Source organism: Pogoniulus pusillus, chromosome 38 (assembly GCF_015220805.1).
Source record: "Pogoniulus pusillus isolate bPogPus1 chromosome 38, bPogPus1.pri, whole genome shotgun sequence".
NCBI lineage: Eukaryota > Metazoa > Chordata > Aves > Piciformes > Lybiidae > Pogoniulus > Pogoniulus pusillus.
Window position 1 is genome coordinate 6,124,987 of NC_087301.1, and position 14,987 is coordinate 6,139,973.

At 60.1% G+C, this 14,987-nt stretch overlaps 1 protein-coding gene across 1 annotated transcript; it reads left to right on the top strand.

The window, feature by feature from the left end:
• Nucleotides 1-1,432: 1,432 nt before the first annotated feature.
• On the top strand, nucleotides 1,433-12,085 carry TMPRSS13 (transmembrane serine protease 13; the record flags this gene model as incomplete). Its single annotated transcript, XM_064173045.1, has 13 exons — nucleotides 1,433-1,543; nucleotides 5,279-5,438; nucleotides 5,788-5,889; nucleotides 6,921-7,043; nucleotides 7,123-7,252; nucleotides 7,991-8,083; nucleotides 8,174-8,217; nucleotides 8,443-8,602; nucleotides 8,707-8,879; nucleotides 9,290-9,388; nucleotides 10,756-10,898; nucleotides 11,492-11,644; nucleotides 11,733-12,085. Coding segments are annotated over 13 exons (1,506 nt in total), but the record flags the coding sequence as incomplete, so codon positions are not given.
• Between the last annotated feature and the right edge of the window lie 2,902 nt (nucleotides 12,086-14,987).

A 14,987-nucleotide genomic window follows, 5' to 3' on the forward strand; every position in this document is an offset into this window, starting at 1 on the left:
GTGGATCCTGAGCCCAACCCAGGCTGTCCTCTGGTGACTGTCCCCTGCCGGTGTGGGTTTGGTGACCTCTCCTCTGCAGCACGGAGCCCTCCAGCTGGAGGTCAGTGCACAGAGCAGCTGGAGGTCAGTGCACAGAGCCCAGCTGGAGGTCAGTGCACAGAGCAGCTGGAGGTCAGTGCACAGAGCCCAGCCAGAGGTCAGTGCACACAGCAGCTGGAGGTCAGTGCACAGAGCCCAGCCAGAGGTCAGTGCACAGAGCCCAGCTGGAGGTCAGTGCACAGAGCCCAGCTGGAGGTCAGTGCACAGAGCCCAGCTGGAGGTCAGTGCACAGAGCAGCTGGAGGTCAGTGCACAGAGCCCAGCCAGAGGTCAGTGCACAGAGCAGCTGGAGGTCAGTGCACACAGCAGCTGGAGGTCAGTGCACAGAGCATGTGGCTGTGTGCAGGGGTCTGTGCTTCTGCTCTCTGTGGTTTGGTGCTTTCCCCTCTCTGCACGAAGCCTTAGGGCAGAGCAGGGAAGGAAGGAGGTGAGGGCTGTGCTCGCAGAATCAGAGAGCTGTTTGGGTTGGAAAAGCCCTCTAAGATCATCCAGTCCAACCTTGAACTCAGCACCACCATGGTCACCAAACCATGCCCCCAACTGCCCTGGCCACAGGCTTCTTGAACCCCTACAGGCATGGGGACCCCACCACCTCCCTGGGCAGCCTGTGCCGATCCCTGACAACACCTGCAGCAAACAAATTCTCCCTAATCTCCAACCTAGCCCTCCCCTGGCACAGTTTCAGGCCATTTCCTCTCCTCTTATCACCTGATACTGCAAAGGGCAGGTGCTGCAGGCAGGCACCAGCAACTCATCCCCCAGCAGCCTGGGCTGGGTGTGAGGTGAGCAGAGCTGGCCCAGGTGTCCCCACTCCGTGTCCTCAGCATCCCTTACCCCCAGCTATTTCTAAACCAGCCCTTGCAAGGCAAGGAGCTGGAGGTGCTGCCCCTCCCCACATCAACCCCCAAGCAGCGCTGAAGCCTTTTGTGGCTGCCGGAACCTTTCAGAGAGGAGATCAGAAGGGTTCAAACCGCAGCCAGGGGTGTGAGAGAGGCATGGCTCCGGGTCTGACTTTTACTGAAAAGCCAGCAAAGGATGAGTAAAGGTTTTGTGGGCAGCAAGAGGCAGGGGCAAGGCACACTCCTGACAGAAACAGCATCCTAGAGCTGCTGGTTTCTGTTCTCTGCCGGCTAGGAAAGAGCAAGCAGCGATGCTGGTTACTGGGAGCTGTGGTAGAGGAATTTGTTTGTTAGATGCTCTGATAGACCCGAAAAAAAACAACACCCCAAACCACCTCGGACTTTAGACTTTGAAGGCAACAAAGTAGGTGAGAGCTCAGCCAAGCGTGAGAAGGAGCATGGGCTTCCTGCTGGGCAACAATAAGAGCAATTTAATGTGTTGATTGGAGGTGTTTGCACAGCCGGGATGGGAGTGCTGCAGTGTCCAGCATCGATGGCTCCTGGGGAAAGCTGAGCTGTGCTGCTTGCGAGTGTGATGGATTCACGGTGAGGCTGGGGAGGCACTGGAACAGGTTGTCCAAGAAGGTTGTGGAGAACAGAGAGGGAGGGTGAGGAGACACTGGCACAGGTTGGCCAGGGAGGATGTGGAGCACAGAGAGGGAGGGTGAGGAGACACTGGCACAGGTTGGCCAGGGAGGTTGTGGAGCACAGAGAGGGAGGGTGAGGAGACACTGGCACAGGTTGGCCAGGGAGGTTGTGGAGCACAGAGAGGGAGGGTGAGGAGACACTGGCACAGGTTGGCCAGGGAGGTTGTGAAGCACAGAGAGGGAGGGTGAGGAGACACTGGCACAGGTTGCCCAGGGAGGCTGTGGAGCACATTCTGTGCTTCTGTGCTCCACAGCCTCCCTGGAGGTGTTCAAGGCCAGGCTGGATGAGGCCTTGAGTAACCTGGGCTGGTGGGAGATGTTCCCTGCCCACAGTAGGGAGGTTGGGGCTGGTTGATTTTCAGGACCCCTGAGGCTTTCAGGCTCTGCTCACTGCTCCCTGGGATAGCACAAGCAGCAATGGATGGAAGCTGCAGCACAGGAGGTTCCAGCTCAGCACAAGGGGGAACTTGATGACTGGAAGGTTCCCAGAGCCCTGACACAGGCTGCCCAGAGAGGTTGTGGAGTCTCCTTCACTGGAGCCTTTGCAGGCCTGTCTGGATGTGTTCCTGTGTGACCTGAGCTAGATTGTATGGTCCTGCTCTGTCAGGGGGGTTGGACTGGATGATCTCTTTGGATCCCTTCCAACCCCTGACATACTCTGACCCTGTGATCTTTTCCAACTCAATCCATTCTGTGAATCTCTGGAGAGGTCCTTAACAGCACTGGAGATCTGCTGAGCTGAGACCTGAAGAGTTCCTGGCTGCTGCAGCATGAGCTGTGGGAAGCATTGGGTGTGTAGAGGTCTCTGGCACTGTTCTGGGCATTTCCAACAGCTGCTGTGTGCACATGGGCAGGAGAAATTCTGCTCCTGGAGTTGCCTGTTGCTTTGTTTCTGCAGAGCAGGTCCTTGCTTTGGTGCAGGACCTGCTGCAGCTCTGCCTCTCCTGCCCACCACTCCCTAACATGTGGCACTGAGATGCCCAGGGGTGCTTCATGGGGTGATACCTGCTGCAAGAGCTTGAATCCCACCAGTGAGGCTGCTCAGACTCCTGGTGGGAGGCTGCTGTACCAGTCCAGGCCACCCACTGCACACGCTGCAGAGCTCTCCTGAGCTCCCTGGCACCTCTGGGTGAGGCCATGAGAGGGCAAACCTGGGGCATAGCTGCCATGGGCTTGCCCACGCAGCTGCTGTGAAAGTCAGGCACAGAGCAATGTGGCTCTGGGCTGCAGGTTGAGCAGATTCAGGCTTGTGGCTGTTGAGGGGGGAAGGGGTGAGAAGGGATGAGTGATGCTGTGAAACAGAAACTGCCTCTGCTCCTCCCTGAGCACATAAGAGCCAGGGAGCTGCTTGCTGGGTCCCTGCCCCCTCATGTGAGTGGGGATGTGGCCTTTGACAGCCAGGAGACATCAGTGGTGCCTGTGCCAAGGGGCCCGCAGGCAGCAGTAGGAGGCTTGTGCCAGGAGGTGGCTCTTGGCACCTCGCTGCTGGCCACGGAAGGCAGCCAAGCAGGCTCCCTAGGCGCCTGGGGTGCTGTGCCTGGGCTGGGAGCAGTTCTGGGGGCACAGCTCAGGAGGTGTGGTGTCCCTGGTGGTGCTCAGGCCAGAGGCAGACCCTGGCAGGAGGCTGCATGGCCACGCCAGGTGAGTGACTCAGGGGATAATGCCCAGGAAGTGACACCAACGCCTTGAGAGGGCACAGCCAGAGTCACGAAGCATGAGCCTGAGCAGGCTCCAGACCTGCTCATTAGGGCTCCTGATTCCCAGCAGGAAACACGAGGGCAGAGAAAAATCCAGCTGGAAAGAGGCAGCTTGGCAGTGGTGGCTCCTGCTCTGCTCAAGGTGCCCATCCTCTGCCCACTCCAGAGCCATGCACAAGCCCCGGTGCTGCTTGCTGGCTTGGCAGGGCAGAGGATGCTTCGTGGCACAGGGAATTGTCCTCTCCAGCAGCTGCAGGGCCAACAGTCAGACAGGCTCCCAGAGGGATGTGTCTGCACCCACCTCCTGGCCACTGAGTGGTGCCAGGCTGGTGAGCTGGGATGTGAGTGCCAAGGTGGCCACACTGTTGCCAAAGGTTGGCAGCTCTGCTTCTCCCGGGGGTGCCCCTGCTGTGGGACAGCAGTGACAGTGTCTGCAGGCACAGACAGAGCCTGGATTGGTTTGGCTTCCCTTGAGCAGCCCCAGTGTGAACGTGGTTGATGTGGGGCTGAGAGGCAGCGAGGACCTGCTGAGAACACAGCTCAGGCTGGGCTGGCAGTGCCCTGTGCTGGCTGGCAGCACCCTTACCGTCTGGGTGAGGCACTCAGCCACTCCTTACTGCCAGAGATGTGTCTCTAGGGGTTTACAAAGGGCAGAGGAAGCAACACACCTCTTGTGGGCTCCTCTCTGAGGTCCGCTGGAGCCCTGGGAAGAGGCTGTCTGGAGGAAAGGAAACAGGAGAGATTCTTCTGCTGCAAACTCATGGCTGAGGAGTGACACAACTGCAGAGCAGCATTCCAGGGTGCAGGACGTTTCAGGGCTTGGAAAACACTGAGGATTATTAAGTGTTACTAAATAACTGCTGGGAATTGCAGTGCGTTTTTCAAGTGGCTAATTAAGGACAGATGCATAAATTGGGGCACCTGCCCCGTGGAACTGGGCCACGGCGTGGCTGACCCCACGCCAAGTCCCCAGCTGATTGCTCTTGATCAAAGCCAGCAGCTGAGGGAATCTGGCCAGCAGCCACCTGAAGGGGGACGAGGGCTGTGACAGAGAGGACTTGAGCTGCCCCAGGTAGAATCATAGAATCATAGAACCAAGCAGGTTGGAAGAGACCTCCAAGCTCATCCAGTCCAACCTAGCACCCAGCCCTATCCAGTCAACCAGACCATGGCACTAAGTGCCTCATCCAGGCTTTGCTTGAACACTTCCAGGGATGGTACCTCCACCACCTCCCTGGGCAGCCCATTCCAATGCCAATCACTCTCTCTGCCAACAACTTCCTCCAAACATCCAGCCTATACCTACCCTGGCACAACTTGAGACTGTGTCTCCTTGTTCTATTGCTGGTTGCCTGGGAGAAGAGGCCACCCCCCACCTGGCTACAGCCTCCCTGCAAGTAGTTGCAGACAGCAATGAAGTCACCCCTGAGCCTCCTCTGCTGCAGGCTGCACACCCCCAGCTCCCTCAGCCTCTCCTCATAGGGTTTGTGTTCCAGGCCCTTCCCCAGCTTTGTTGCCCTTCTCTGGACACCTTCCAGCACCTCAACATCTCTCTTGAATTGAGGGGCCCAGGACTGGACACAGCACTCAAGGTGTGGCCTGAGCAGTGCTGAGTACAGGGGAAGAAGAACCTCCCTTGTCCTGCTGCCCACACTGCTCCTGATGCAGGCCATGGCTCAGGCTGAAGGGCACAGAAAGTGGCACTGCAGTGGTAGCTCTCTGGGTGGTTCAGGGTACCAAGGAGGAACGGGCACTGGTGGCAGTGGATGGCCATGCTGGGCAGCTCAATGCTATGCCAGGGATCTCAGTGCCACGCTGGGAGGCTTGGGTCCATGTCACCTTTGTCGTCACCTGGGTGGTGGGGTGGCAGCCGCGGGGATGGGTGGGTGGGTGGGTGGGCAGCGGTCGCTGGCAGTGACAGTGCCCCCTGCTTGCAGGCCAGCAGTGTCCCTCCCAGCCTCCATGCCTCCACAGTCAGCAACATCTTCAGTGCCCGAGCTCCACAGCCCCGAGACAGTGTCCTTGGCATCAGCTTCAAGCCCTACAGCCCAGAGCCCAGCGCAGCCCCGGCCGCCTGCACGACCTGTGAGAGCCCACGTAAGAGGATGGTGCCAAGGACAGGCTCTGGCAGTCCTGGCTCCTGTCCCACCTCGGGTGGGGAGGCACAGAGGGAGGCAGAGAATGGGCACCTGTGCCCACTGCTGGCACAAGGCTTAGCCCCAGACTTGTGTTTCCCCGGGAGAGTGAGGGGTGCTGAGGACGGTGACCATGGCAGGGTGGGCGATGCCAGGGGACAGTGTGGGGGTGGGCATGACTCTGCTGTCCCACATCTTGTTGCTCCTCTGGGAAGCCAGGAAGCTCTTGCCATGTGCCAGTGGACAGCAGGGTCTGGGCATTCTGCAGAGGCAGCTGCTCCCCCTGACCCCTGCCTGTGCCCTGCTGCCAGGATCCTCCATGTTCAGAGCTCCCTGCATGAGCCAGCGACGCCTCGCACTCATCTTCTGCATCTCCATCCTCATCGTGCTGCTCACTGCCCTCATCCTGCTCTGTGAGTGTGCTCCCAGCCGGGACTCAGGGGGCTGGGGGTCAGCAGAGGGTGGGGACACCTCAGAGGGTCTGGGGGTCAGCAGAGGGTGGGGATGCCTCAGAGGGGCTGGGGATCAGCAGAGGGTGGGGACGCCTCAGAGGGGCTGGGGGGCAGCAGAGGGTGGGGATGCCTCAGAGGGGCTGGGGATCAGCAGAGGGTGGGGATGCCTCAGAGGGGGTGGGGATGTCTCAGAGCGGCTGGGGGTCAGCAGAGGGTGGGGATGCCTCAGAGGGGCTGGGGGTCAGCAGAGGGTGGGGATGCCTCAGAGGGGCTGGGGATCAGCAGAGGCTGAGGAGTGCCCCAGGGAAAGCCCGAAGGGAGCAGGAGAGTTGTGCTCTTCCCATTTCCTGGCCGTTCCTGACATCTGCTGGACAGGCAGGAGCAGACTGCCAGGGCGTTCCTGCTCTGCTGCGGGGGTGCCTGTGGCGCCTGGGGGGGGCGGGGGCTACACAGTGCTTTCCTTCTCAGGGACTGGCTTTGGCAGAGCGCCTCTAGCAGCACTCGCACTTGCCCTCTCTGAGCGTAGGGTTAGGAGGCAGGACCCATCACACAGAGCAGCCTGTGGGTGGAGAGCTGGCACAGGCATGGGGAAGTCACTTTAGTCCTGGTGCCACCCAGCTGCTCTGGCCGGTGGGTTTGAAGCACCTGCCTGGGCAGGCTGGATGCAGCCAGAGCAGTGGGACCTGCAGGACAAGGGAGGGGATTCTGCCCCCCTGCTCTTCTCTGGGGAGACCCCCAACTTGCAGCACTGCATCCAGTTCTGGGGTCCACAGCACAAGAATGACCTGGAGCTGCTGGAGAAGGTCCAGAGGAGACCAGGAAGATGATCAGAGAGCTGGAAAACCTCTGCTGCGGGGACAGGCTGAGAGAGCTGGAGCTGTTCAGAGAAGAGAAGCCTCCAGGGAGACCACAGAGCAGCCTCCCAGTCCCTGAAGGGGCTCCAGGAGAGCTGGGGAGGGACTTCTGACAGGGGCTTCTTCTCTTGCTCCCAGTTATGTTCTGGAGGTCACAGACTGGCATCATCTACAAGGAGCCTGCCGAGAGCTGCAGGGACAGCCCCGTGCGCTGCGACGGCATCGTCGACTGCTCCCAGCGCAGTGATGAGCTGGGCTGTGGTGAGCCCCCAGGGGTGCAGGGGCTGAGGGGACCCCCGGGGTGCTGTAGTGCTGCTGACCCCCTGCTCCCTGCCCTCAGTGCGCTTCACATCCGACCAGTCCTTGCTCCACGTCTACTCCAGCGAGGAGAGCCAGTGGCTGCCGGTGTGCAGCAGCGCCTGGAACGAGTCCTTCTCCAGGAAGACCTGCAGGCAGTTGGGCTTCCAGAAGTGAGTCACAGCCTGCACTGGGCTGCGAGGGACCCTCCAAGGGCATCTTGTCCAACCCCCCCTGCAGGCAGCAGGGACAGCTCCAGCTGGAGCAGGCTGCACAGGGACACAGCAAAGCTGAGCTTGGCTGGCTGCAGGGATGGGGCCTCAAGCACAGCCCTGGGCAGCCTGTGCCAGTGTCTCAGCACCCTCCCTGTGCACAGCTTCCTCCTAGTGTCCAACCTAACTCTGCCCTGCTCCAGCTCCAAACCATTGCCTCTCATCCTATCACTCCAAGCCTTTCTGCACAGTCCCTCCCCAGCCTGCCTGTGGGTCCCCTTCAGCTACTGAAATGCAGCTCTAAGGTCTCCTTGGAGCCTTCTCTTTTCCAGGCTGAGCAGCCTCAACTCTCTCAGCCTGTCCCCATAATAGTGGTTCTCCATCCCTCCGTTCATCTTTGTGGCCTCCTCTGGACCTGCTCCAGCCGGTCTATGTCCCTCTTCTGTTGGGAGGGACCCTGTTGGGGTGCTGGGGTCCTGTCAGCCCCTGAGTATTGCTTCTGCCCTGGCTGGGTGCAGGATGCACTCTGCTGTTCCCCACCCAGTGCTGTGCTTGCTGTTGGAGGCTGTGTCCAGCTCCAGGCATTCCAGCCTGTCCCCAACTGGCTTTAGTGCCCAGACCCTCTTTGAGAAGGCAGGGCCAGGGGGTTGGTGGCCAGCTGGGGGGGATCTTCACTGCCCCTCTCCTCTCCCCTCTCAGTGCATCACAGACTGAGTACATCCCCCTGCACATCTCTGGAAAGAGCCTCACCGTCAGCGACGAGCGAGAGACCATCCAGCAGAGCCTCAACAGGTACCAGGCAGTGCCACCTCCTATCCCTGCCCTTGCCCTGCTCCCACAGGTCTGGGGCTGAGGTTTGCACCTCCTTCTTCTGTCCCACAGCTCCCAGTGTCTGACAGGAAAGTACGTCTCCCTCCGCTGCACAAGTAAGGGGGCTGCCTGGCCGAGGGTGGGCACTGCCAAGGCGGGCTGGAGAGCCCTGTCCTCCTCTCCTTGGCAGTGCTGGGCAAACAGGGCATCTTCCAGCATCCCCCTCATCTCCACTGGTCCTGACGAGTGCACCAAGCAGGGCTGGTGCCCGGGACTGGGGGGAGGAGGGGACTGTGTGCATGCCCCCAGGCTGCCTTGTCTCAGCCTTGCTCTCCCCGCAGCCTGCGGGCAGAGGATCTCGGGGAGGATCATCGGGGGGAAGGAGACCTCGGTGAGCAGGTGGCCCTGGCAGGTCAGCGTGCAGTACGGCCCCATCCACATCTGCGGGGGCACCGTCATCGATGCCCAGTGGGTGCTCACCGCTGCCCACTGCTTCTTCATGTGAGTGCTGCTGCCGGCAGCTGCCCGCAGTGCCCTGCGGGCACCGGGTGCCAGAGCTCAGCCCAGGGCCTCATTCCTTGCTGCCCTCTCCTCGCCCTGCCCAGGAACAGCATGAAGATCCTGGACGACTGGAAGGTGTACGGTGGGGTCTCGGACCTGAAGCAGCAGGCAGAGGGCATCCCTGTGTCCCAGGTCATCATCAACTCCAACTACAGCGACGACCACGACGACTACGACATTGCCCTCATGAAGCTCTCCAGGCCCCTGGCACTCTCAGGTGGGGTTCTCAGCTTGCTGTGCCCTGAGGGCAGGCTTGGCTGGGGCTGGCACTGGGGGGAACAGAGAGTTTGGGGGATGGGCAGGGACAACGTAGATCCCTTCAGAGCTATCCCCTGAGCTGCTGCCAGCTGGAGCATCCTGCTCCGCTGAGGCCACGCTGCTGTTGGGATGTGCCACATCATCCCCTGGCATGGCCTGGCACACTCAGCCGTGCAGCTGGCATGGTGCTGCTGCCTGCGCCCACCACGGGCAACGCAGCAGGGACCCTGCCTGGGTGGGCACAGAGTGGGGAGCCTTTGCTGCCAGCAGGCTCCTCCCTAGCTGCGGGGCTGGTGACTGCAGTGGGTATTTAGCTGCTGGGTGACTCATGCCTTTGTCCCTGCTTGCTGCTCCTGACGCCTCCTGCAGCCCAGGTCCGCCCTGCCTGCCTGCCCATGCACGGGCAGCGCTTCCAGACCGGCAGGTCCTGCTTCATCACCGGCTTCGGGAAGACCAAGGAGAACGAAGGTGAGGGAGGACACAGCTCCTGTCTGCCACGGCCCGAGCTCAGAACCCTCCTGCATCTCTGCTGAGCTACTCTGGGTTTGGTTTTGGGCCACTCCCTCCAAGAAGGACATTGAAAAGCTGGAGGTGTCCAGAGGAGAGAACAATGCTGGGGAAGGGTCTGGAGAACAGGGCTGGGAAGGAGCAGCTGAGGGAGCTGGGGGTGAAAGGGACCTGGGGGTACTGATAGATAGTAGCTGAAGATGAGCCAGCAGTGTGCCCAGGTGGCCAGGAGAGCCAATGGCATCCTAGGCTGCATCAGGAACAGTGTGGCCAGTAGGACAAGGGAGGTTATTCTGCCCCTGTACTCAGCACTGCTCAGGCCACACCTTGAGTGCTGTGTCCAGTTCTGGGCCCCTCAATTCAAGAGAGATGTTGAGGTGCTGGAACGTGTCCAGAGAAGGGCAACAAAGCTGGTGAGGGGCCTGGAGCACAAACCCTATGAGGAGAGGCTGAGGGAGCTGGGGGTGTGCAGTCTGCAGCAGAGGAGGCTCAGGGGTGACCTTATTGCTGTCTACAACTACCTGAAGGGAGGCTGTAGCCAGGTGGGGGGTGGCCTCTTCTCCCAGGCAACCAGCAATAGAACAAGGGGACACAGTCTCAAGTTGTGCCAGGGGAAGTCTAGGCTGGATGTTAGGAGGAAGTTCTTCACAGAGAGGGTGATTGGCATTGGAATGGGCTGCCCAGGGAGGTGGTGGAGGCACCGTCCCTGGGGGTGTTCAAGAAAAGCCTGGCTGAGGCACTTAGTGCCATGGTCTGGTTGACTGGGTAGGGCTGGGTGCTAGGTTGGACTGGCTGAGCTTGGAGGTCTCTTCCAACCTGGTTGATTCTGTGATCCTATGATTAGTGTGGAGAAGAGGAGGCTGAGGGAGAGTTCATTGCTCTCTGCAGCTCCCTGAGAGGAGGCTGCAGGGAGCTGAGGGCTGGGCTCTGCTGCCTGCTTATCAGGTGATAAGAGGAGAGGACATGGCCTGAAACTGTGCCAGGGGAGGGTTAGGTTGGAGAGGAGGAAAAATTTCTTTGCCACAAGAGTGGTCAGGGACTGGCACAGGGAGGTGGTGGAGTCCCCATGCCTGGAGGTGTTCCAGAACCCTGTGGCCCTGCCACTTGGGGGCATGGTTTGGTGGGCACGGCAGGGTTGGGTTGCTGATTGGACTGGATGGTCCTGGAGGGCTTTTCCAACCCAAACAGTTCTGTGATTGGAGAGCCATTCCCACAGCACCTGGGTGCCAGTGTCCTCCCTCACTGCTCAGTACTGTGAAGGGTCCTGGGCATGGCAGAGGGGGACACAACAAAGCCCCTCCTGCCCCACAGCTGCTCCTGCCTTGCAGATAACACATCCCCGAGGCTGCGGGAGGCCGAGGTGAAGCTGATTGACTACAAGATCTGCAACAGCGATAAGGTCTACGAGGGCTACCTCACCCCACGCATGATGTGTGCTGGGTACCTGCAGGGAGGGAAGGATGCCTGCCAGGTGAGCGGGGGGCACATGGCACACCAGGCAGGCTGGCATGGCACCAGCAAGGCTGCCTGCTTTTCCACCAGTGTCACCTGGCTGGGTACCAGCAGAGGGGTATCTCCTGTCCCCTCTCCTTACTGAGCAGAGGGCTGGAGATGCTCTGCTGTGAGGAGAGACTGAGGGAGCTGGGGATGTTCGGTCTGGAGAGGAGAAGGCTCCGAGAGGACCTTCTTGTGGCCTTTCAGTATCTGGAGGGGGCTACAAGAAAGCTGGGGAGGGACTTTGTAGGCTGTCAGGGAGTGATAGGACTGGGGGGAATGGAACAAAGCTGGAGGTGGGCAGAGGCAGACTGGAGGTTAGGAAGAAGTTCTTCAGCATGAGGGTGGTGAGGGCCTGGCAGGGGTTGCTCAGGGAGGTGGTGGTGGCAACCTCATCCCTGGAGGTGTTTAAGGCCAGGCTGGATGAGGCTCTGACCAGCCTGATCTAGTGTGAGGTGTCCCTGGGCATGGCAGGTGGGGGTTGGAACTGGCTGCTGCTTGTGGCCCCCTCCAACCCTGACTGCTTCTGTGATTCTGTGATGATTCCACTGCCCTGCCCCTCCGTGCCAGGGTGACAGCGGAGGGCCCCTGGTCTGTGAGGACAACGGCCGCTGGTACGTGGCTGGGGTGACCAGCTGGGGCACAGGATGTGGGCAGAAGAACAAGCCTGGCGTCTACACACGGGTGACAAAGCTCCTCAGCTGGATATACAGCAAAATGGAGGTGAGTGGGCACGGCAGGGCACTGATGGGTGGCGCTGGGTGCCGCCCGTGGCACCTCGCCCTTGCTCTCCTCTCTCTCTCCTTTGCAGAGCGAGAACGACTAAGACCGGGACGGAGCCTTGCCTGGGCTGTGCCTCTCAGGTTGGCACGGGGCCCCCCTGCCCTTGGTGACTACCAGGGCATGAAGCTACCAGCAGATCTCCCACCTCTTTCAGGGCTGCCCTTGCAGCCAGGGACCTGCCCCCTGCCCCCAGCCCTGGAATACACAGAGCCTGCAGAGTGACTCTGCCCTCGCCCAGTGCGTGGAGGGTGACCTGGCAGCAGCTGGGCAAAGCACTCGCACGGCTGGCAGTGGCAGGGGGCAGCAGCCTGTGCCAGCAGCTGGCATTGCTGGCTCCTCACCCCGTATCTGTGGTTCTCCTGGTGTAAATAGATGTGTCCAGACGGGGTGTCACGAGTGCTTCCTGGTGGGACTGTGGCACACATGGGGCTGCTGGCACTGCCCCTTCAGCTGGTGGAGGTTGTGGATGAGAGCAAGGAGCAGGGAAGCACTGAGGTGCCCATGGCAAGGAAGGGTTTTCCTGCACATGCTGTTCCTAGGTTGCACCCAAGCCACTGGAGTGTGCAGCACGGGGTGCAGCTGGCGTGGTACAGCTCTGTGCCATGTGCATGTGTGCAGCTTACACCTGCCAGGCCATGCTGCCCCTTTTCCTCATGCAGGGCACTGTGAGGTGCAGTTACATCACCCTCTGAGAGGAGCAGCAGTTGCTGTGGTGTTCAGCAACCCAGAATTGTTTGGGTTGGAAAAGCCCTCCAAGGTCATCCAGTCCAACCAGCAACTCAGCCCCACCGTGGCCACCAAACCATGTCCCCAGGTGCCATGGCCACAGGTTTCTTGAGCACCTCCAGGCATGGTGTTTGCAGATGGGTCTGGGAAGCTGATGTCCTCCCCGTGACAGAAGTGCCCATCTCCTTGGTTTTCCATGCCCTGGATGTGCCCCAAGCCAGTGCCCACTCTGCCTGAATGAGGATCTTGCCTTGGGTGTGGGGCAGGAAGAGTTACAGAAGCCAGCAGCAGCTAAAGGCCAAGGTGGAGAGTGGCACCAAGCAGTGGAGGATGTCCCAGCTGCTTTTCCAGTGACCCTCTTGGATTTGCTTCCTCCTCCCTCTGGCTGTTGAGGCTGAAGGGATCATGGGGACAGCCTCAGCTCCCTGGCCACACCAAAGTGGGGACACACTCCCCCCCTGGAAACCAGTGCCCATCACTCCCCATTGGTGCTTTGAGGCTCGGCAGGTGCCACAGGAGATCCCCAGGTTGGCACTGCAAGTGCCTGCTGGGTGAGCAGAGCCTGCACCTGCCTTTTGCCAAGGCTGCAAACCTCTCCCCACATGTGTGGTCAGCTGCAGAGGGGTCCTGGGGAGCCTGCCCCCCTCCCCTGCCCCCTTCTTCTCAATAAACAGTTCAGTAGTGCTCTGCATGGAGATGGCTCTGTTGGACAGGCTGGGAAGAGAGCTGGTGAGTGCCAGTGCCCAGGTAGCCAAGGGGCCCCCAGAGGGGACAGAGCTCTGCCCACCCCTGGCTCTGCACCAGACCCTATCTGGGGACCACACTGTGATACTCCAGGACTGCTCCACTCCTCCTGGCTCTTTGGATTCTGGTGCCAAGGCTGTGCTGTGGGTCCATGGATCTGGTGCTGGTGTGCAGTAGGTGAGTTGGGGGCTGCAGCTGTGTGCCTCCATGTAAAACACCCTTCCTGCCCTTTACCCTCTGGGTTTCTGCTCATGACTGGGAGAAAAGAGGGGGCTGGGTCTTAGGGGGGTCTTGGCAGCAGGTGCTCAGGTCTGGAGGTAATATGGGCACAGAGATGTGTAAAGCCTCTGAGGAAGGATCTGTGGGCATGAGCTCCGGGGAGAGATGTACCAAAATTCAGCTGGTGGATGCTGTGGACCACAGAATCACTGAATCAAGCATTGAATCCAGCCCAACCTAGCACCCAGCCCTGCCCAACCAACCAGACCATGGCACTAAGTGTCCCAGCCAGGACTGGCTGCAACACCTCCAGGCACAGCCACTCCACCATCTCCCTGGGCAGCCCATTCCAATGCCAATCACTCTCTCTGACAACAACTTCCTCCTAACATCCAGCCTCAACCTGCCCTGGCACAGCTTGAGGCTGTGTCCCCTTGTTCTGTTGCTGCTTGCCTAGAAGAGGAGCCAAACCCCACCTGGCTACAGCCTCCCTGCAGGGAGCTGCAGGCAGCAATGAGCTCTGCCCTGAGCCTCCTCTTCTGCAGGCTACACACCTCCAGCTCCCTCAGCTTCTCCTCCCAGGGCTGTGCTCCAGGCCTTCCCAGAGAGGGCTGCACAGCCTCTGCAACAGCTCTAGCATGGAGGAATGGCAGCAATGAGCATCCAGCCTTGAGTTTCCCATGGGAGGATGAAAGGTTACTCACAAGAGGTTCTTTATTTCCCATCTTCCTGCAGCTGGAACCATCTACAGCAGGGACTGCTGCTTTCAGGAGCTCCCTGCCTCTGCTTGGATGCTCTGAAGCTTCCTCAGGAGCCTGGCCCAGCTGTTAGGGCCCCTTCTGTCCCCGGCCCGAGAAGGCAATGGCCACTCTGTCTGTCCCTAGGGAAGGAGGTCGGTGTGGTGTGGGAGAGCCAGCCCGAGCAGAGAGCTCAGGGCTGTGGTGTGCCAAGTGTGCTGCAGAGGAACTGAGCACAGCAGCTCCCCAAGTGGCACAAGGGTTGGACGCTGATCAGCATCCCTCCCAGTGAGGGGCATCTGGTTCCTGGGGGACTGAGAGGGGTCCAACTTCCCAGAAGCTGTGCATTTTTTTCCCAGGAGCTGTGTACTTTTAAAGTGCACAAATTAGAGACACTTTTCCCCCATACCATGGGTTTGATGGGTGAGCCACCAGGTGGATAAAGAACTGGCTTGGTGGCCACACCCAAAGAGTGGCTGCCAATGGCTCCATGGTCAAGTGGAAGCCAAGGACAAGAAGAGTCCCACAGAGATCAGTCCTGGTGCCAGTCTTGTTCAGCATCTCTGTGGGTGCCATGGGCAGAGGCACTGAGTGCAGCCTCAGCAGGTTTGCTGCCCACACCAAGCTGTGTGGTGCAGCAGCCAGGCTGGAGGGCAGGATCCATCCAGAGGGACCTGCACAGGCTGCAGAGGTGGGCACAAGCCAAGCTCAGGAGGGTCAGCAAGAGCAAGGGCAAGGTCCTGCAGCTGGGTTGAGGCAATGCCAAGCACAAATCCAGGCTGGGCAGGGAGTGGCTGAGAGCAGCCCTGAGGAGAAGGACTTGGGGGTGCTGCTGGAGGAGAAGCTCAGCAGCAGCC